A 21,114-nucleotide genomic window follows, 5' to 3' on the forward strand; every position below is an offset into this window, starting at 1 on the left:
TCTTCTGATCATTCTTGGTTTGAAGTTCACATTGTCTTCAAACAGAGTAGCTACCCCTACTTTTTGGGGGGTTCTTGTTGCCTGAAATACTGTTTTCCATCCTTTGACTTTCAGGCTGTGAGTATCCTTTTGGGTTAGATGGGTTTCTTGTAGACAGCATTTGGTTGGATATTGTTTCTTGATCCATTCTGCCAGTCTGTTTCTTTTAATTCGTGCATTGATTCCATTTACATTAATGGTTATAACTGTTAAATGTTGCTTTATTGTTGACATGTTATCTTTCTGCTGTTGCATCTTTATCTTTCTGTTCTGTTTAATTGTCTGCTTTGCTTAGTGGTTTTTTCCTAATGTATCTAAACTATCTTTCAGTATTCTTTGCAGGGTTGGCTTGGTGATCATGAAGTTCTTCACCTGTTCTTTGTCATTGAAGTATCTTATTTCTCCATCGATTTTGAAGGACAGTTTTGCAGGGTACATCATTCTAGGTTGGAAATCATTTTCCTTCAGGATCTGAAATACTTCATTCCATGCTTCTCTTGACTTTATTGTTTGTGGTGAGAAGTCTGCTGTGATTCTCATAGGTTTTCCTTTATAGATGATCTGTCTTTTTTCTCTGACAGCTTTTAATATTCTATTCTTTTGTTGGATTTCTGAGATGTTGATTATTATATGTCTGGGTGTAGTTTTATTTTGGTTATGGCTATTTGTTGTTCTATATGCTTCACTGATCCTGATATCAGTTTCCAATCTCATGTTTGGGAAATTTCCAGCTATTATTTCTCTAAATAGTCTCTTGACAACCTTTATGTTGTCTCCTTCTTTTTTATTTATCCCTCTCAATCTTATGTTGTTTTTCTTGCATCATCTTGCAGCTGTTGAATTGTTATTTCTTAATTTTGTGTTATTTTTAAAAGATCTTTCCTTTCCTGTTCACTAATTGCAATTTTATCTTCAAGGTCTGAAATTCTATCTTCACTTTCATTGAGGTGGTTTTTACAGCTTTCAATGGAATTTTTGATTTCCTGTATATCTCTTTGAATCTGCTTTATGTATTCTCTTTGTTTTTTATGTTGTTTATTCAGGGATTCTCCTTTTTTGTTTAGTTTCTCCAATTTTTTAACTGTGTCTTCTTTAGATATGTTCAGCATGTCTTTTATTTCTTTTATCATTTCTTGTTTTACCTGGAGATTATTTCTAGTTTGAATTCCTTTAAAGCTTCCCAGAGTTGCTTCTTTATTTCAGTTGCTATTATGTCTGATATTTCATGTGTATGGCATATATTTTATTCCATGTACATAGCTCCTAAGGTTTGTTTGTATGGGCTGGAGGTTTGAGATTGTAATTTGGTCTTTCTTTTTGTCATTTTCCTATATTTCTATGTTTCAAGTGTTATTCCAAGGCTTCCCCATGGCCTGTTGGAAATCCTTTTCTATGCCCTCAGCTCCTGGGACTCTGGTCACCCAGTTCCCTGGATTGAGAGTGGGTCACTAGGGGTGGGGCATCCCGGTTCAAGAAACACCTAGCTGGTCCAGTGCAACAGGAAGCTGCGAAATTTCCTTTCCGGGGCTGAACAAGGGTCCCAAACTAGTTGTGCTTGGAGGAATGGTGCGTGGACACTCACCCCAGGTTGCCCAGCCTCTGGAACGTACGGCGCTGGCAGGGCCAAAACTCCAGAGATGAGAAATGAAACCTTATATCCATGCAGAGACCAGAGGCAGCTCCTGCCTACATCAAGGCCCATTTGTGTTCACTCCCTGCATCTCTGAGGCTGAGGCTGGATACTAAAAGGAGAGGTTGCAGACTACTAACACCACCCCCACAACATGCACATGCACAGACACACATAGTTACTCGTACACACACATGCACACATGCTGTGATTGTAAGACGCATGTTATCACTTTCTCACACTTTAGTTTATTCAAGTAAAATTTGCCTACAGTAAAGTCGTTCAACGGTGCCTCACTGTATGTTCAGCAATTTAAAGAAAAAAGTGAACATAATAATAGAACAGATACAAAATATCAAGAGATAAGTGGTAACTATAAAAAGATCAAATAGGCATTGTAGAAATATAAACAGAATACAGTACCTGAAGTGAAAAAGTCACTGAGTTCTGTTACTAGTGGGTCAGATAATGCAGGAGAAAACAGTAAATGTAAAGACAAGACAACAGAACCTATAAAAACTGAAGGAAAAAGACTATAGAAAAAATAATCAGAGGCTGAGGTATAACTCAGTAGTAAAGCAGTTGTCTAGCATATTCAAGATCCTGGATTTTATTAATAACAGCAAAAAAGAAAAATTTAAAATCATTCAAAGCAGCAATGAGCTGTGAAGCAATATCAAGCATAACTGGGGTCACAAGAGAAGGGGAGAAGACTGTGGCAGAAAGAAATGAAGACACAACAGGTGGAAAATATAAACCCAGAAGAGGATAAATATGAAGAAACCTATAGTGAGGCACAGCAAAACAAAACTTGTTGAGAATGAGAATGATAATGATAAATGGGAAAAACTTACAGCTTCCCAGAGGAAGAAATGCAGGCATGTGAGCCTCCAAGGTATCAGAATGGGCACGACACAATTTCTCATTATTGGCAACAATAAGGGCCCCTTCCATAGAAGAGGATGTTAAGGCCAGAGAGGTATAGGGCTGACCTGGATTGGAACAGGAGCTCCTTTCTGACCCAACCAGGCCACTTCTTATAAGATACTAGGGCCAGAGGGGGCCCTGGGAAACCAGGCCTGGCTCTACTTACTCCCTGCTCTATAGGAAGAGGCCACACCGTCCATGCTGGGCCACCAGCTAGGCCTGCTGATTCTGCTGTGGTGGGACACAGATGAAGAAACCCAGAATCCTGCCCGCCAGTGTGTGTATTTACTTCTGAAGCTTTCCATGCAGCAAAAGGGTGAGCTTCCAAGAAGGGGCAGAGGCAGGGAGCTCCTTCCCCAGGTGGGGAAGACCACTAACTTTGTGTCCCACACAGAGAGAATGGTGGACCTGAGCCAGAGCAAGGTGAAGTGCTTCAAGTTCAGGACCTCTGGAAAAGGGGAGGTAGAGCTCCAACATTTGGTGAAGGTGAGGCCTCCCAGGGGTGAGTACTCCCATTTGACCCCAGAACTGTAGGATTTCTGTTGTTCTCTCCTTCCCTCAGCTGGTTGTACAGATGGGGCCTGTGGCCTATGCCTGGGAGCAAGTGGGGCATAGCCAAGATGGAACAGCCTAACAGTCCCTGCCCTTCCAAGGGAGAGTACCCTGCCTCTGCCTCACCTTGCAAGTTTTGTCCAGACCTGAGCACAGCAGGCCTAAGGTTCTCACTCGACCTTCTGGGCCTCCCTCTGAGGCTCCTTGGGAGGGAGACAGGTCATTTTGTTTTGCAGGAGATGTTCTGTCTTGGCACTGCCCCTCTGCCTGGCAACCTGGAATGGCCCTGTTCCTTGTTCCCTCCTGCACACTTTCCCTACATTTTCTTGTCAGGCCCAGCCCTCCCCTGCACTGCACTAGGGCACCTCGGGTAGAACATTCCATCTGTCTGGGTCTTGGTTTTCAAATGAGGGCCCTTCACCTCTGAGACTCTCCTGCTCCTGGAGAGGCTGCCATGGGACAGTGCCACCTTTGTGCAGGTGGAGTCCCCTGGGCCATGCACCTAGCTGAGCCTATGTCTCAGGGGCTCCCTCTCAAAAGACGGTGGACAGAGATTTTTGTACACCAAGGACTTTTTCTCAGAGGAAGTGGGGTAACAGAAGCAAGGTAGGGCAAGGGCAAGAGCCACAAGGAGCTGAGCTACACACTAGCAGGGCACTGTCCACTGGCTTCAGAATGGGGACCCTACTGTCCTAGGCAAGGCTGCTTGCTCTCATTGCCTCAGAGCAATTCTCCAGAGAGGAGGCAGCTGGGAACCTGTGATAGCTACATTTTCAGACACCCAGTGACAGCCTGGCTGAGCAGCTGAGGCAGGGTAAGCTGTTTTGGGGTCCCCACGCATCTGTGCATGAGGCATCTATGTGGAGGTGCAGAGAGTCCTTATTCGATCTCTGGGGAGACCCTAGACTGGATCTACCCAGACCAATGCTGATCAGAGAAACTTGCCCCCTTTCCCTGGGCACAGGCCTTCAACAAAGCCCTGAGTGTGGCACAGCACACACAGCTGGTGCTCGTGCTGCTGCACAGCCTCAGCTGCTGCGGCCTTCTTCAGTGTCAACTGACCTCCAAGTTCCTCCTGATGGTCTTTGAAGGCCCCAGCATCAAGCCAGAGCAGGTGGGCTGGCATTTAGGCTCTCATTGGTGGGCATGGTGCCTGTCCTCATCCTGGCTTGTACTGCCCTGCACATACTAGAAGGGAAGTGGATGGCCACACACCAAGGGGTATATGCACTGACCACATGTGCACACCCACATGCCACTCTTCCCACTGCTGGTGCCCCTTTCCGCAACCTCTTTTGGTATCCCTTCCACTGCAATTGCATTCACCCCCTGACTCACTAGCAGCTTGTGAGAGATAGTGAGTTAGTCTGGCTTGGCCAGTGTAATTCAAGATGCACCTCAACTAATGTCACAAATAGGTGTCCTGCCCTACCCACTCAGATGCTCCATGCTGGCCCTTTGTGGGGATGGAATCCCACTTTACAAGGGACAAACAGGCAGAGTGAGGGCGTGAAAATGGGCAGAGTGGCACAAACCCTGAGCCCGCTCCATACAGCTGGACCCCAATAGGATCCCAGGTCCTCCTGTTGTCTACTTTCTGGTCTCATTTGAAGTTTGCTCCTCCTGCCCCTCCTGTACAGATAAATGAAGTCCTGCGCAGCCTCTTCCAGGAGCTACCAAGAATTCACTGCAGCAAAGCCCAGGAGATCATGCTGAAGGCCATGATAGCTCTGGGGACTCAGCACACACCAGAAGTGGTTGAAGTGCTCTTGTTCCTGTGCCACCCCTCAGAGAAGTAGGTTTCCTCCCCAGTCTACCACCCAGAAAGACTGTTATGTGGCCCCTCAGAGATGCCAACAGGAGATGTGTGCCTGAGGGTTCCTGCAGGCACTAGGAGAGGTGTGCCTGAGGGTTCCTGCAGGCACCAGGAGGTGTGTGCCTGAGGGTTTCTGCCAGGCATACCCGCTTCCTGGAATCCAAGCTGAAGGCAACGTTAACCTGATCTGAGGGCATTGAGTGTAGGCTCCCAGGGTCTCAGGAGGGGGATCTAGCATGGAAATGTCTCTCAGACTCAGAGAGATCCCATGGCCAACCTGCTGCAGAGCCAGAGGTCAGCTAGGTACACACTAGTAAGTGGTGGCTCCCGTGAGCTGAGGGCCCCAGTCACAGAGTTCTGGACATGCTCTGCTCTAGCTGCCATGCTGAGTTTTCTGAGTGCACTCCATGGGTGATGAATCCTTGATCTGCAAACCATGAGCAGCACTAGGGGCTGTGTAGCCCAGGACTGCACAGCGAGGAGCCATGTGTTACCATTTCATAGACATCTGAAGTCAGACAGGTGCTAGGTGCACAAAATGCATGGGAGATCTGGTGCAGACATTCAAGCGCTGCGTCTGCAGTAGTCCCTGGCTTTGAGGGTGCTCTCTTTTCAGGCCATCCGAAGAGCTTGTCCCTCCCTTTCTAAAAGAAGAGACAGGCTGAGGAGGGCCATGCCTTCGTCACAGGATGGGTGTACATGCAAATGCCAGGCAAAGCTACCTTGGCTCAGAGCTTGGAGCAGCCCCTCCACCAGTTATCAGAACAAAGACCCAGGACCCCTCCCCAGTCACCACACCCAGCAGGTCACCCTTGCTGATGGTCAGCAGGGGAGCTACACTTACTGGTGTGTGGAAGGTCTCCCCTCTTCCAGGGCTTCCTCTAGAGCTGTGAGGCAACATGGCCTGTGCACTTAGGCGGTTAGTGGTGACATAGGCTTCTGTCTCCACAGGCAGATCCTAACCCTGTGGATGGCCCTGGCTGCCAACTGGAAGCTGGCTCGAAAGGTCATGACTCTGCTCTACACAAAGCTCAAGCAGCGACCCGCCTTGGAGAACATCCAGCCCTCCCATCAGGTCCAGCTCATCTCCATTCTGGTGAGCTGGGCCCCAGACTGTTCAGGGTCTTTTCTGCAGCAGTATCTGTGTCCAGGGGTCCAGTAGGGTCCCAGGGTGACATTGCACTACTACCAGACATCTTGCCTTCACACGGGTCCTTGTTAGTTTGTGACCACACAGTTTCAGGGAGACTAGTTTGTAAAGATGGGCACCAAGTCACTCCTGCCCACAGGAACCAGTGGGTTTAGGACACTGGCTAACTGGTCAGCTGCCTGGCCACAAAACCTCACTGCCCTTAACACTAATTTCCCCTTGAGGGTGCCATAAAAGAAAAATCAGACACCCCATAAACTTACAGCAAGTGGCCATCAGATCATATTAGGAAGCAAAGGAGCAGAGAGCCCTGGCTGCTCTTAGGGCTTCATAGTCACAAAAAAGCTAGTGTGCAGAAAAGAATCATGAGAGAAGACAGAGGGGTGCAAGGGATTGAGGGAGACTTGAAGGAGGGCACACATTGGCTAGTGAAGACCACAGGGCAGACTTGGGAGGTGAAAATCACTGTGATCCATGGGTTCCCTATAGAAGCAGCAGAAAACTGGGGAGAAGCTTGATCAAGGAATGACCTGGTTAGCTCTGCCCTTTGACAGGATTCTGAGCATGAGGAGGAGCAGTGGAGCTACAGAAATGAGCCCAAGGGCATGGTGACCATAGGATTGTTTAGGGGCGAGTGCCCAGGGACACAGTGATCATTCATAGCCTCACCTAAGGAAAGAAGGCCAGATGGTATCAGATACTGAAACTCAGGATTGGAACCAGTGAGACCAGGAGAGCCCTTTAGTAAGGCATCTGGAAGCGACCTCTCCACAGGAAGGATGCAGCGGAGGAAGGGAGGCCAGCGGTAGGGTCTGGGTAGAATTTGGAGTCCAGACAAATGTAAGAGTTTGGGGCTAGCTCAACCTGTCCTGCTTCTGGCTGCTGTGGGAGGGGCCAGCCAGTCCAGATCCAGCTACAAGGACCCAAAGGTCCCTGTGTGAGACCAGATAAAAGCAGTGGGACCCGGAGACAAAATGGGCATGTTTCCATGGCTGCTCACTTCTCCATTCATTTGGCACTCTGTGCCTGCCCTACCTCCCACTGCAGGCTTTGGGTACCATTTACGAGCTCCTCTACATCCAGGAGTACAGGACCACAGTCCGCTGGGCCTTTGCGGGGATCCTCCTGGGCCTGCTCACACAACTACATTACCTATTCGAGCTGGGCATGGTCAAGGGTTTTTTGGACTTCCAGGAAGACACCCTGGACTCCAAGCCCCTTGGGCCCTGCAGGTGAGATGTGGGGCAGCTTCAGGCCCACTGTACCCTGACCCTGACTTCAGGACCTACTCACTGGGTCAGGGATCCTCCCACAAGGTGCTAGGTGCTGAGAAACAAGGGAGGAATGGACTGTGCTCCACAGGGTGGGATAGGAGGCAGTGAAGCCCTGAGCAAGGGGAACCCAGAAGGAGCTGCTGGCCTAGGTCCCAGGGCCTCCATAGTCTCCAAACACTCTGCACCACCCCAGGACCTGCCTTGAAGCAATGAAGGGCCTCTTCTGGACCACTCGGTACTGGGAGGTGTTTGCACACGTCAAGATGCTCAGGGGCTGGGAGCTCTTTGAGCGACTGGAGACCTATACAGAAGGAGTGACTGTGCTGGCCAGGTGATCCTCAAGCTTGGCTGCCCTGGCTGGGAGGGGGTGGACCACACCCTGATGCAGCTCCTACTTGTGCCTTCTCCCACAGTATCATACACTCAACTCAGGGCCTGACCAGTGCCTGAGATCTGTGGTAGTGGTGTTCCAGCCATCACCCTTATCCTTAGCCTCAGCCTGGTCCTCTAGAGAATAGGGGCCTCAGAGACCCTGCTTCTGTTTCTTCCATCTGATAGGGCCATGGCCCTGTATGACTGTGAAGTCGGGGCTGTCTTGGGACAGGCCATCATCTCCCTGAAGAGCTGTGAGGAGAGAGACAACATCGTGGCCATCCTCATCATTACAGAGGTTAGCCTCTCCCTAGCCACCCACGCTATGCTCTGTTCTCTGCCCTTTAGGAAGCATGTCAGAACTGGGCTTTCCTCCCTGTCCTTGATATAAAGGCATCCTGACTTATGCCTGGCACATGTCGCAGGCTGACTTTCCCTGATGGTGCTGACCCTACAGTTTCTCAACAGCCCAGAGGTCCCTAAGCATGTGTCCCAGAAGGCCATGGACAACCTTCTGAGCTTGGGCCTGAACAGCCCCAACTGGCTGGTGCGGGCCATGAGTCTGAAGGGCCTCAGTAGCATTATGATGAACGCCCAAAAGGTGAGAAGGAGATGGGGGCATTTGTGGGAGACGCCCACTTCCACCCCAGGAGGACTGCAGGGAGGAGGCCAGAGAAGAGCCAGGGTAGGCAGATGGTGAAGCCACATCGGCTAGTGAAGGCACTGTGCAGGGTGGGGATTTTGAATGGCAGGGAGCTCTGAGTTCAGTGCCCTTAGCCTACTGCTGGGTCCCTCTGCCATGCCCCACCCACCTCCCTCTGCCTGCTCAGTCTCCCAGAACAAGTCCATTGCCCCATGTTGCTATTGCAGGGGTAAAGGGCCTTGTATTTATCTATTTTCCTGTCCAGTGTGGAAGGGTGGCTGGGAGTGAGACTGTGGCCAGCCCAGAGACTCAGTCCTCCATCCTGGAGAACGGGTAGGTCAGGCTGGAGGAGGGCCCGCAGTCCAGGCACATTGCCCCAGTGTGTGTGTGGGGCGGGGGGCGGGGCAATGTCTCCCTGCAGGCGGCCCTGCTCCATGGCATGCTCAGGGATCTGCTGAACAGCCTACTGCAGCCCGAGCCTCAGGATCTCCTGGGCCTGATAGCAATCCTTAGCGACATCCTGCACCGCCTAGGGCTCCAGGGCATCGGCCCCATCAGCCTCCAGCTTGCCCAGCACCTGCTGCAGTTGTTTGAGCATGTGAGGGGAACAGGACAAGGGCAGGGTGTGGCCGGGATTGGGGCGGCAGGCTGGGAGTAGGGGGTCTTCCGGAAGGGTCCAGGAGCTCTGCGCCCTCTGCTGGTTAGGACTCTACATAGTCTCTCCTGAGCCCACCAATCAGAAAGGCAGACGCAGTTCCATGCCTTGCGGTGGGTAAAGTCCTCTGGCCAAGCAGCCCGGCAGAGAACTTGGGAGTGAATGGAAAGTTCCGCCGGAGTCGGACCGGGCTTCCACTGGCTGATCTTTAAGGCAGGGGCAAGTACTAGTGTTTCCAGCCTCCTAGGCTGACAAGAACTACCACCTCATTTAAAAACTGCGCTCACGGCCCACCCCATGAAGCAGTGAGATCCAGGGTCTCCGGCTGGGAAGAGGAGACTGCATGGAGGATCCCTGTTAGGTAGACAGGTGGAAGGGAGACGCTGCCATTCCTGCACATGAGGAGAGGGCAGCAGCACAGGACAGACAGAACAGGTGGACATCAGTACCACCGAGGCTGCCAGTAGCACTGGACTCAAATCTTTACCTCAACCTAACGACAAAGGCAGTGTTTACTACCTTATTATTTAAAAACGATGAAACTGAATCACAAAGAGAAGGAAACTCACAGTGGTCACAGAGCCAGAAAATGACAGATCTGACACCAGGGTCTGCCTGAGGACCTGTAGAACAACCAAGCATAGCAAATGCAGCAGAAAGTTTCTAGAGATTGAAGGGGGCGTGGCGAGCAAAGCAGGAGGACCAGGGAGAGAAGGCAGAGAGAGAAGGCAGTTGGAGCTAAAGGGAGTGGGCTGGACTCCAGTGCTCAGGGGCTGCTGGTCCATGGGATTAGCTGGTGTCAACTGGCCCTGCATGTCTCACAGCCAAAGTGAGGCAAGTGCTGGCCATTGAAAGTCACAGGCAGAGCAAAAGCACTTGAAGGAATCTGCTGTGTTGCCTGCCTGAGCCTACCTACTTCTGTCCCCCAGGAAAAGGCAAAGGTGCGTGCAAGTGCCATCTTCCTGTTTGGGGATGTTATCTACAGCGGTGGCAGAAAGTTCCAGCAGCCACTCAAGAAAGTAGCCTTCCAGGCCTTGGTGCCTCTGCTCTTCCACCTAGCCGATGCCTACAAGGAGGTGGTCATGGTGAGCAGGCTTCCAGGCCAGGGCTGCCAGGGGTCCAGTATATGGGGAGGACCCAGATCTATGAATGGAGACCAGAGCCTGGCTGGGCCAGACTGGAAGGCTTGGGCATCTTGAAGGTGAATCTCTGGATGAAGAAAAGTAAAGAACCAATTCCTGTGGTGGTCCTTTAGCCACCTGCCTTCAGCTTTTCTACTCCTCCTGACACCTAAAGTCAGCCTTGGGAACCTGGCACTCATAATCTTCTTCCTCCATTCTTCTCTCCCCTGGCCAGTGGCCCAGAATGTCCTGTACAAGGGCTTCTGGAATGTTATTACATGGCCCCCAGGTTTTATGGGTTCTGCCCTGATTTCCTACAGCACCCCTTTTCACTTCTGGCAGGCCACCTGCTTCTTTTCCTTGGACACCTGGTCTGGCCTCTGCTCTTCACCAGCAGGCCAGCCACCACCTCCACTGGTCCTCGGTGCCTGCTCTGTACTGCAGCATTAACCCTGTACCACTGTACCCTGTAGCCTTTGTAACACCCAAAGGCTTCTCTACCCATCCCAGACCTCACATTTAACAACAAAATAACTTAACTAGGCTCCATCTCTACTGTGGGAAGTTATGTCCTTTTCCCAGACTAAAAAAGTTGGAGACGAGGGACCCAAACAGACTCCTTGGGTGGTATCTCCTTCTTGGCATCAAATAGGAGGCCTGGGCCACCAAGGTGACTACTGGCCTCTCTGTAAGCTTTATATTGGTGCCATGGAGCTTAGGGTGGAGGCATCTTGTTGGGTCCAACTTCTTCTGGTGACAGTCCCCTCTGGGCAGTCAGACAGCATAGCTAGGACCCCAAGTGTACTGGGAGAGTATCCCTGAAGACTTCTGTTCCCCTTGGGATCTGCCTGGGAGGGACATGATGGGGTGGAGGCTGGAAACTCGCTGGATGATGCATCTCTATCCTGCACCCACAGAGGACCAAGATCACCTTCTTTCGCTGCACCATCTTGTTGAATTGGGAGTTCCGGAAGGAGCTATTCAGCAAGTTGGCATGGGGCCGAGGAGTAGAGGTTGAGTACGACATTTTTACCATCATGGTAAGGTGTGAGTACCCTATGGGAGAAGAGCCAGGGACAGGGAGGAGGAGATAGATGTGTACAGTCACCGCAGCCTTGTCTGAGGAGGGCTGTGGAGTGTGGACAGGTGGTCATGCTGGTATTTAAGTGAAAGAAGTGGAGCACAGGTCCTCTCAGTAGATATCTGAGAGGCCTCACAGTAGATATCTTCCTGCCATCCTGACAGCTTTGGAGGATTTCTTTTTCATTCCGGGCTTCAAAGTGACTGACCTTTACCATAGGGACTTGAATTTGGGAACCAGAAAAACAAGAAGATTCACTGCTTTATTTTGTCCTGGTCACCTCCCTCCTCCAAGGAGATGAAAGGTGGAACCATTTTCTGCTTGAATGTGATGGGAGGAAAATATAGAAGGAGGGGAAAACCAGTGAAAAGTGTCCTCGTAGTGCCAGCCAGGTTGGGCCCAGCAGTCACTGGCAGACCACATTCAGAAGCTGTGGACATCTGGAAGATGGAAAAGGCCAGGACTCCAGTGACAGGAGCAGTCCAGCAGGGCTTCCTGCAGGGGACAGAGTCAGCTGGTCCCAGGGAAGGATGGAAGTTTCCTTTCCTGGTGGGCAGCACAGCCTTGAGGGTTGAAGTCATCAGGAGCCAACAAACTGGGGCCCAGCCACAAATTGCCCTTTCAGATGCTTCCCCATTCTTTGGGGGCATTATCTTTGGCTTGGAAATGTTTGTGGCTTCCTTGAGTACCTCAGGAGTGGGTCCTGGGCTAGTTACTTGTGTTGCACTTGTTTTTGCAGTCAGTGACTTGTGTGTTTCTTTGCTGATGGTGTCTCTGCTTGTGTAGACGTTTCCAAATACAGCATAGTGTAGCTAGATGCACTCCTCTGTGATTTATGCTTTGGGTTCTTTGAAGCCCAAACACCACAGTTCTGACTTCATCAGGACCTACCCAGGAGGCAGACACGCACATCCACTTAGGTAGGGAAAGCTTAATGCATAGAGGCATGATCTGTGACTGGAAACAAGTTACACTATAAGATGGAAAGAGCCTTAATCTGCGCACATACAGAGACATGTATAACATGTAATAGGTAAGGTTCACTGACCTAAGGTGGTACTCAGGAAGAATCCCTTCAGAAATCCCAAGAGAAGCCCCTAGTAGGTGATAGCACACGGAGCAAAGGCTACAAGATCGTCCTGGGAACCTGGAGGCAGCTACTGCAGGACTGCAAGAGCTGATTATAGAGGCCTGGGGGGCAGGCCTGTCCTCTGCAGAGTCCCTGCACTGCTACCTCCTGGACCTGCAGGGCCAGCTATGAATAGAGAGAGCCTAGATCCATGTTCACAGAGCAGATAAAGTGGGTGAATTTTGAGCTGGGAAAAATATTAATATTGGGTGAAAGGGCCCACACATTAGATGTGTGTTTGACCTTGTTCTGTTACAGTTCACACAGCTCATCCTCAGTTTCCTGTTTTCTTCTTCTTCTTTGCCTCCTAATGCTCATTTTGGGGTACCTTCCAGCCTTATCTTCCAGTCATGAAATTGTCTTCCTCCATCTCTGATTTGCTCTTGTGAAACATCCACTGCCTGTTATTTGTGAGCCACCTGCTCTCTTGAAGCATCATGCCTTTGTCCTCTGAGTGCCCATTTCCCACAAATGTGACTATTTAAGAAAATGCTCCTGTGGTTGACCTATGCTCTAACTCTCACCCCTGCTGACTTCCTCTCCTTATCTGTACCCTGGCTCTGTGCTGTGGCTCAGCCTTCCCTGGGCATCCTGAGCCTTGCACGCGTGCATCTCTGTGGTTACTGCTGACATGGATGAATTTGCTGTGAGGCTCCAAGTATCCCTAAAAAATGCAGGCCCTGCAAATGCAAATTCTAATCTTTATGTTGATATAAGGGAATGAAACTCTCGACCTACTATGTCCGGTATAAGTTTGTGTTCTCTAAAATCGGAGAATGAATTTTAGGAACAACGGAGGTTAAGAGCAGAATATATTTACTGAGAGAAAGCTTCTGCCTGAAGAGAGACAGAAGGGGTACTGAGTGGGTTACCCCAGACTGTCTTTTCCTGGGACTTTTATAGAGTAAAACCATGGGTTTGGGGATGGACTCACAAGGCACTTGGGCATAAGGGGGGACATAACTATAGTTAGCCAGTAAGATCAATAGTTCAGGTAAAATTGATTACATTAGGGACAAATGGGAAAGCAAGTTACATAGGAAGCAGGCATTCTTAGAGTTGTGACCTTTCCTCTAGGGGGGGTGGGCTAGTGACTCCAGAGTGATAGGGAACTAATTAGAATATCAGTCTTTAGGATGTAGATGCATTTGTTTGATCCTTTGTCTTGAAGCCTGGCCAACAGCAGGAGGTGTCTGTCTCCTGCACAGTTGTAAGGTATCTGTGGCTCCTTTGAGGAGCTAGCCCTGTCTCACTTCCTATATTTCTAATTAACTCAGCTGCCTGCAACAATGTGACCCTCACCTATGGGTTTCATGCCTCAGGAAATCGTTCTTTTCTCAGATGGGCTGAAAGCTACCTTTTAATGGGTCTTTCTGCCTGCATTTGGGGTGTTCCAGTCTGATGCCTGGTCCCTCTTCTTCTCTTAGCCCCTGGACCTCTAGGCTGATTGCCTCATGAGTGTCAGAATCAATTCCAGCCTCCTGGTGGGGAGATACCCTCAGACTCAGAGTGGCCAGAGCTTCAGCTCTGGGGCTGAAGGTGCTGATTTTGTCCCTGCCTAGTTCTACCTTTGGGGTTTCTTCTTTGAGTTTGTTTAGCAAAGTAGTGTAAGAGAAATTTGTTGTTAACAGATTCTTTCATCTTGAAAGTATTTCCTTGCATGAAGAGGAATATGCATTATCATTTGTGTTTTACTTAACATCCAGCTTATTAATCTTATTAATTCATCGAAATATTCTTTTAAAACATTAAAAATCAATGTTGCTAACATTACATTTGCCTAATTGGCAAATTGGAGTGATCCATACATTAAAACTTATTTAACAGAATTTCCCTGAGCGTATTGATGACATACTTAATGACATACCTCTGAGTACTTAGTTAAAATACTGCTTTAAAGTATCAGATTCCCTAGGCATTTCCAGCAGGCAGACAAGAAGGGGTGCTTTTAGATCTCTTGATCTTGCATCAGAATCCAACCCCACCTTCCCCATCCCCATTTTTGTTCTTCCATCCCTATTCTGCTTTTAGGGTGTTTACAACTCTGCAGGATAGCTATGGTTTTCTTAGACACCAGAGGAAAAGGCTGCCTGGCAACAAACCCCACCCCAGAGCAGAACGCTGTTGACCTCTGGGCCTAGATGTAGTGACCTTTGCTTTACCTAGCAGACTTCCCTGCTCCGAACCAGTATCTTCTTACAAACTTCAGCTTCTCTGTGTCTTAGTGCACAGCCGGTGGCCTGCAAGGTCAGGGCTTCTTCTCCAGACTACTACTACTACTTGGTGATAACTCGATCCAGTGTAGATCTTGGCTCTCTGCCTGTCACCACATGGGGCTCTAAGATTAAGTCTCTCCTGCCAGTTGCTGGGTCATGCCACAGGCTGACTGTCCCTTCCATCCCCACAGTTCTTTTCAATCTCTGTCCCAGGCTACTCTCAGCCCTCACTGAACAACCATGTGGAGCCATTTTACACAAGCACCTTGTTTTTTTAAAAATCTTAAGTACATAAAATCTTAAATCCATAGTTAGCTATAGGCTTCCCTACTTGCCATACCAGAAAAAAGTTACATGGATTGAATTGTGGCTTCCCTTCCTGTTGGTAGTGCCTCTTTTCTGTATGCATCACAAGTCCCTTGACTGTGGCCTGTGTCATCTGCTGGGGCCACCAACCAGAGCACCACAATGGGCTGAACAGGGGGATGACCACATCCCCTACCAGCACTATGAATGCCTGCCCACTGGGGATCTGCCCAGGCCTCCCATCCAGCTTCCAAAGTCTCTAGGCTGGTGGCCCCATAGCTCCACTATGAGGCCTCCCTCTTGCTGTGTGTCTGTCACTGCATCACCTTGCCCCATTGTATAAAGACATTAGTTGTACTGAATCAGTGCCCTTCCCGGTGATTTCAGTTTACTTTGATCACCTCATAAGACCCTGTCTCTGAATGAGAACTCATTCTGAGATATGGGGCATCAGGAATTCAACTTGTGCATTGTTGGACATAACACCACCCTTGTGGCCAATGGCAAGTTGAGCTTATTCTAGTGACTGTTGTTCCCATGGGTAGTTTCATGGCTTTCATGCTCAAGCCATTCCATCTAGGGATACAGCTATCACTTTCTTTGCAACATCTTTCCTTTTTGAGAATTGCCCTGGACATTCTAGGAAGCACTCTTTCTTCTGACATTAGAATGTTCCAGACCCTTACTAATTTTTTTTTCCCACTCCAAGACAGGGTCAACTCTTGCAGGGAGTCTTGGGTCCAGGCTGCCCTGTAAAACATGTGCATGTTTCAGTGATGGCCAAACTTCACCCAGGACATAGTGCACTCAGGTCTGCTGATGACCAAGGTGCCCTTATATACCAAAGATGGAACAAACTGAGAAGGATCTGGGTTTGCAGGAAGGATAGCACAGCCCCAGGCACAACTATCTGTGGAAATTCAGACTGCTGAGGGAGGGGTCATGTCTCCGCAGCAGAGCTCAGGTGAAGGGGCCACAACTTACACAGCTGTGTGTTAGGCAGATGGTAGGTGCCCATTGGTGGGTCTGGACTAGGTAGGAATGGCCAGATGTTAGTGCCCAGCCACAGCAGTGGTCAGAGCAGCACGACAGCACCAAGACGGCCCTAGAGTCTGAGGGATGGTCTGGGGCCAAACGCCAAAGTGGTAGGCTTGCTAGGGCTCTTTGTCATGACAGTGGCAGGGAAGCTAGTTCAAACAGGCTCTGATAATAAATGGAGCTACAAAAGGGAGAGGCCTGGAAGATATTTGGAGCTCTAGATGAAGCCCCCTGTCTCCATCTTTCTTGGAACTGCCTTCATCCTCAGGTTCCTTTCCTAGAGGTGTCACCTCTGAGGCTGTGCTGGCCAATCCTGCTGACCTTTGCTTCTCACCTGCCAGCACTCCTTGCATTCTATTATCCCCTGGCTCGGTGCTATATTGGGGTAGGATGGGAACCAGACTGGGGTGCACTGGGGGATAGTGGAGGATGTCCAGGATGAGGTTAGGAAGAGGTCACAGATACATATGGTGTGCATGACTTAACACAGCAACCCCCACCCAGAGGTGGAGGTCAGTAGAGAAGCTGGGCCTATGGAGCTCTGGGTCCAGCCTGGGATAACTACCATCCTTATTGCCTGGCCTAGGTACTGAGGCAGGGGTGCTGGGACCCTTAGTGGGCGTGTCAGATGGAAGCACGTTACAGAGACCTTCTTCTCCCCCAGATGGAGAGCAACTCTGGTAGCCACCACCAGTTTTTCATGCAGGCCCTGACCTACCTGGGCAGCCCCTGCAGGAACCTGAAGCTGGCAGCTATGAAGTTCATTGGTAGGCACTGCCCTTGCAACCTTGCTTCCCACTCCTTGTTGCCTCCTCCTCATTCCCTACCACAGTCTGCACAGGGCAAGACCTTACATCCCTATGAGAGGCCAGACAACCTGAGGGCCAGCACCCTCCGTGGTGGGAGGTGCCAGGCCCACTTGACTTCCAGGGGCCATGCTGCAGGACTACTTTCTGGATCTCTGCTTCCACCTGAAGAAGAGCGACATAAAAATCCTCAAGAAATGTGAGCTGGGCCAGCAAACAAAAGGGGAGCCTCTTCCCAACCCTCCCAGTGTCCCTCTGGCTGAGGGTAGGCCATCTCCTCCTTCCCCTCTCTCCTCTCCCTCCCTTCTACACTGGGATGTGAGTTTCCAGAAGGTTCCTCAGGCTCTGTGGCCATGCAGTCAGATCATGGTCTCTACTGCAGATTTTGGTGCCCTCCTGGAGGACCGGGATGACATTTGTCGCAGGTTCTACCTGAACTTCTCAGAAGACATCATGGATCTGTCCCAATATGCATTCTAGAGCAGGGCTCAGTAGCCATTTAGCCTGTCCCTTCCCTGTCCTTGTTGAGTTCTACTGTTATTAAATGCTGACAGAGTGCATCCTGGCCTCCTATTTCTGCCTGCCTGCACCGGTCGGTCCTGTATACACTCACATGTGCACATGGCATGGGCTCTCCTCTCTTTCCAGATACCAGTAGCTTTGGGTACACAGGGAGCCCAGGATCTGGAAGTCATCTTTCACAACTCCTCCCCACTGTCTCCTGTCCTTAGCGTGACCCGTGTTCTGGGTCCACATGCTGCCCAGTCAGGCTGTAGATCTCCCCTGGTGACCTATCCACTCCTTACTCCCCTGGTCAAGTGGAACCTTCTCTTTGCACCTATGCACCATGCCTATCCTGCCCCAAGGGTCCTGGTGACCTGCTACCCACTATCCACTGTTCTGCTTTAGCTCTGAGCCCCTTTTACATGCCTTATCCCAGGGGATACCCCCTGCTTCTCCCTTCAGTTTGACTATGTCTCACCTGTGTGTTTCTGTCTCTCCACATTCCTGGTGTGGATACCTACCCCCCCCACACCACCACCATCACCACCATGTTCATAGCCTTGTATTTCCCTAGTGCAGTGCAAGTTCCTCTTGCACATCTATGGCCTCTGATCCTTAGCCTAGCATTAGGACCCTAGGTTGCTGGCTGGTGTAGCACTGAGGCTTCCCAGGTCATAGTGACTATGCAGTGAGTACCAAGCAAACATTCAGTGGGGTCAGTGCCTTGGATGAGGTTCTTATCCCACAACAGCACCACAGACCACATAAAGAACCTCAGATGCTTGCAGCAGCTGCCTGGAATGCAGGTGATGGACCATGTCAGATACCCAGACATCATCCAGAACATCTGTCTCCTAGCCACATCCAAGAGAGGCAGATCCATGGAGAAGGCAGGACTTGAGTTTAGTCATGGAAGCATCTGGAGAGGAGGGCAGGACAGCTGGGGAAGCTGAGGCTGCCTGCCCAAGGGGCTGAGCCTGAGGGTATTCGGTCAGCCTGGCTTTTCTCAATAGACTGGGAAGCCTAAGGTCAGAGCTCTGCTCCCTACAGTGGCCATTATTCCATTTCTGGCCAACTGTTCCCAGTGGAAACCCATGTGACAGGTATGCTGAGGGACAAGGAGCAGGGCAGTGGAGACTGAGACATAAGTATGTCTGGCCAGGTCTAAGGAGCCAGGAGCAGCAGGCGTGGGCCTGGGTGGGTCAAGCTGTGCTGCAGATTTCCAAAATCTGTACAGAGGAAACTGAAGCCATGGTGTGAGAGCATGGTGTATGTGTTGGGGGAAGCATCAGCTAGGGACAGAACTGTGGGAAATTCTCACCTACCATATCTGAATGGAGGAGAATATCTTGGTAGAGAATGCTCAGAATTCTCAGAAGGAAGCTGGGAAATTGAGGAATTACAGGAACCAAGAGCAGAGATGACCATGAGGATGAGCCACCAACTGTGTGGGTTGTAGGAATGAGAGGCTGAGTTAGGGAAGGCAGGAAGGAACTCACGTCTCTCCAGAACAGTTGGGGCATCTGGTAAGGAAAGAAACCATGATGCATTTTAATCTCTGCAGTGAGCAGAGTACATGCTCCAAAGACTCCTTACCCTAGACTATAGCTTGATCTTGGGTAAATTATAATAAATGTACTTTTTAATATATTTCTGGAAAACTTTTAAAGCTTAAAAACAAAAAATAAAATTGATACTCAAACAGTGAGCTGACCCCAGAACAGCCAAGGAATCACAGTAAAACCCAGGAGCCTCCTGTGGATTAGTCTGTGACTGGGAAATACAACATGAAATATCACTGGCAAAATCTTAGCAAGTGTTAAGACCTACTGTAAAATCATGGTAGTAAACTTTAAAAAATAGTGACAAAAAAAGAAAAAACAGTGTGTTTTGACTGGAAAGCAGACCAAGACAGAACATCAAAGAGCCCATAAATCTTCATTCACAAACAGATACCTGATATACAGCAAAGATAGCAGAAGGAACCTACAGAGAGACAGGATGAATTATTTCAGTGCTTATGTTGGATGTGAGTTTTCTATGTGAAGAAAAAAAAACTGACTACCTGACGCCACACTAAAGTTAATAGAACTCCATAGGCAAGAAAGGGTTCAAACAGCAAGTGTGTTTGGGGGTGTTAAATAGCTGACTTTATCAATGTTTTTGGAACATTGAACACAGCTGTTTGCAGTCTCCCTGTTTGAATGTCCACCTTGTGTTCTTTGATACTGTGATTTGAGGAACTATTTTCAAGAAGATAGTGTGTAATCTACTAGCAGGTGATTTCTTACTGTTATGTTTTTTTGTTTTGTTTTTGTAGTTCTGTATTGCGTGTACCCTTACGCCGCTTTGGTTTGTTTTGTGTTTTTCTCTTTTTCCTCTTAAATAAAAAAAAAAAGAAAGGGTTCAAAGAGAGTATAATATGAAAGAGTAGGTTGTTATAATCTTTGGGTGTTGAAGGACTTAATAAACAAATTTCAGAAACACAAATTGTTGGAAAAATGTGATGTATTAGATTATGACAAAATTAAAATGAAAACCACAACACAAAAGCTGGAGAAAATGAAAAGCAGTCCATTCCAAGCCAGAACTACAATTCTGAACAATACCACAGTCACTGGATTTCTCTCTAGAGAAGGACATTGTGTTGGTCACTTCTCTCATTGTTGAGACAAGATACCTGACACTCAAAATTGAGGAAAGAAAGGTTTATTTAGCTCACAGTTTGTGGAGATTCCCATCCATATAATCAGTTGGCTCCAAGGCAGAGTGGCGTAGCAGAGGAGCAACAGTTCATGTTGGCAAAAGACAGCAAAAACAAAAGAGGAAGGAGTGCTCAGAGAAGATTCTTTCCCTCTCTTAAATTGTATGTAGGTCACAACCACCTTAGGGTACATTTAGCACACACACCAATAATCACAGCATTGGACCATGAATTAATCATACACTCTAGGTTTTTCCAGGTTTTTTCAGGTCTGCCCCCCTGACTGCATGAGGCTTTAGGGAGACATCCAGACACAAACCATAATAGACATCATGGATAACATGGAGAAACAGTCCAAGCTTGAGGCTTCTGCAATAGCTTAACAAACTGTCCAGAACATACCAAGACCTGCATTCAAGGAATCTAGTGAGCCATCCGCCCCAGCAGGAGAACAGGTCACAAGCACAGGTGAAATTTACAGCGGAGGGTCCTCCAATGTGCCAAGTGTATAGAAAGAAACATAAGCTCAGTAAAAGGCAAACATACATTAATAAAATGAAATATCACTTCCTGCCTCTGGCTGATGTATGGAGTTGGTAAGAAGGTGTTATGGTTTGATAACTAGTGGTCAACTTAATGCCAGCTGGATTACATCAGCATGTATTGAGAGAAGATGCTCCACCTGAGGAGGGTTGCCAGGATAAATAGGTGGAGAAGAAGAGAGGTTTGGAGAGGGATTGAGGCGTTATGGAGGCATTGTTAGTTCTCCTACAAGTTGCTGTCTGAGCTGTTGATTCTCCTGGAGAAGCTTTGGTCTTCACATCGAGCATTGCTTCCTGGCTCCGGAGGGGAAGACATGTGCTGCCTGGTCCCCAGGGTGAACTCCTCACGCTGCTTCCTGGCATGTTCCCTGTTGGGAGCCGCGGCCGACACCAGTCGCTTTACTTGGCGGACGTGAGGCCTGTAAGAAAGAGCAAAGCCTGAGCTAGATTACCCCTCCCATCGAGTGAGCCAAGTTGGCGCCTGCTTCCTGCCCCCTGATTGCCCTGGCGACTTAAACAACCCGCTCTGTAAGATAGTCTGCCTAGCAACAACTGATGTTAGCCAATCAGCCCGCATCGCGCACTTTGAACTGATTGGCCACTGTTACC

The 21,114-nt window shown here is 49.2% G+C and overlaps 1 protein-coding gene across 1 annotated transcript in view; it reads left to right on the top strand.

The window, feature by feature from the left end:
* LOC100721539 (maestro heat-like repeat family member 5) overlaps positions 1-17,308 on the top strand; it is a 39,345-nt gene extending 22,037 nt beyond the window's left edge. The window contains exons 14-27 of the mRNA XM_063231362.1: positions 2,777-2,912; positions 2,991-3,082; positions 4,113-4,262; positions 4,789-4,943; positions 5,916-6,060; positions 7,162-7,346; positions 7,582-7,719; positions 7,947-8,058; positions 8,218-8,361; positions 8,825-9,001; positions 9,988-10,143; positions 11,097-11,219; positions 16,614-16,716; positions 16,880-17,308. Coding sequence (XP_063087432.1) covers positions 2,777-2,912; positions 2,991-3,082; positions 4,113-4,262; positions 4,789-4,943; positions 5,916-6,060; positions 7,162-7,346; positions 7,582-7,719; positions 7,947-8,058; positions 8,218-8,361; positions 8,825-9,001; positions 9,988-10,143; positions 11,097-11,219; positions 16,614-16,716; positions 16,880-17,235 — 2,172 coding nt within the window. The 3' untranslated portion in view covers positions 17,236-17,308. The remainder of the gene's footprint in view (positions 1-2,776; positions 2,913-2,990; positions 3,083-4,112; positions 4,263-4,788; positions 4,944-5,915; positions 6,061-7,161; positions 7,347-7,581; positions 7,720-7,946; positions 8,059-8,217; positions 8,362-8,824; positions 9,002-9,987; positions 10,144-11,096; positions 11,220-16,613; positions 16,717-16,879) is intronic.
* Positions 17,309-21,114: the final 3,806 nt, after the last annotated feature.

The sequence above is a fragment of the Cavia porcellus genome, unplaced genomic scaffold, assembly GCF_034190915.1.
Source record: "Cavia porcellus strain 051 isolate PalLab524CR breed Dunkin Hartley unplaced genomic scaffold, mCavPor4.1 scaffold_19, whole genome shotgun sequence".
NCBI classification, from domain to species: domain Eukaryota; kingdom Metazoa; phylum Chordata; class Mammalia; order Rodentia; family Caviidae; genus Cavia; species Cavia porcellus.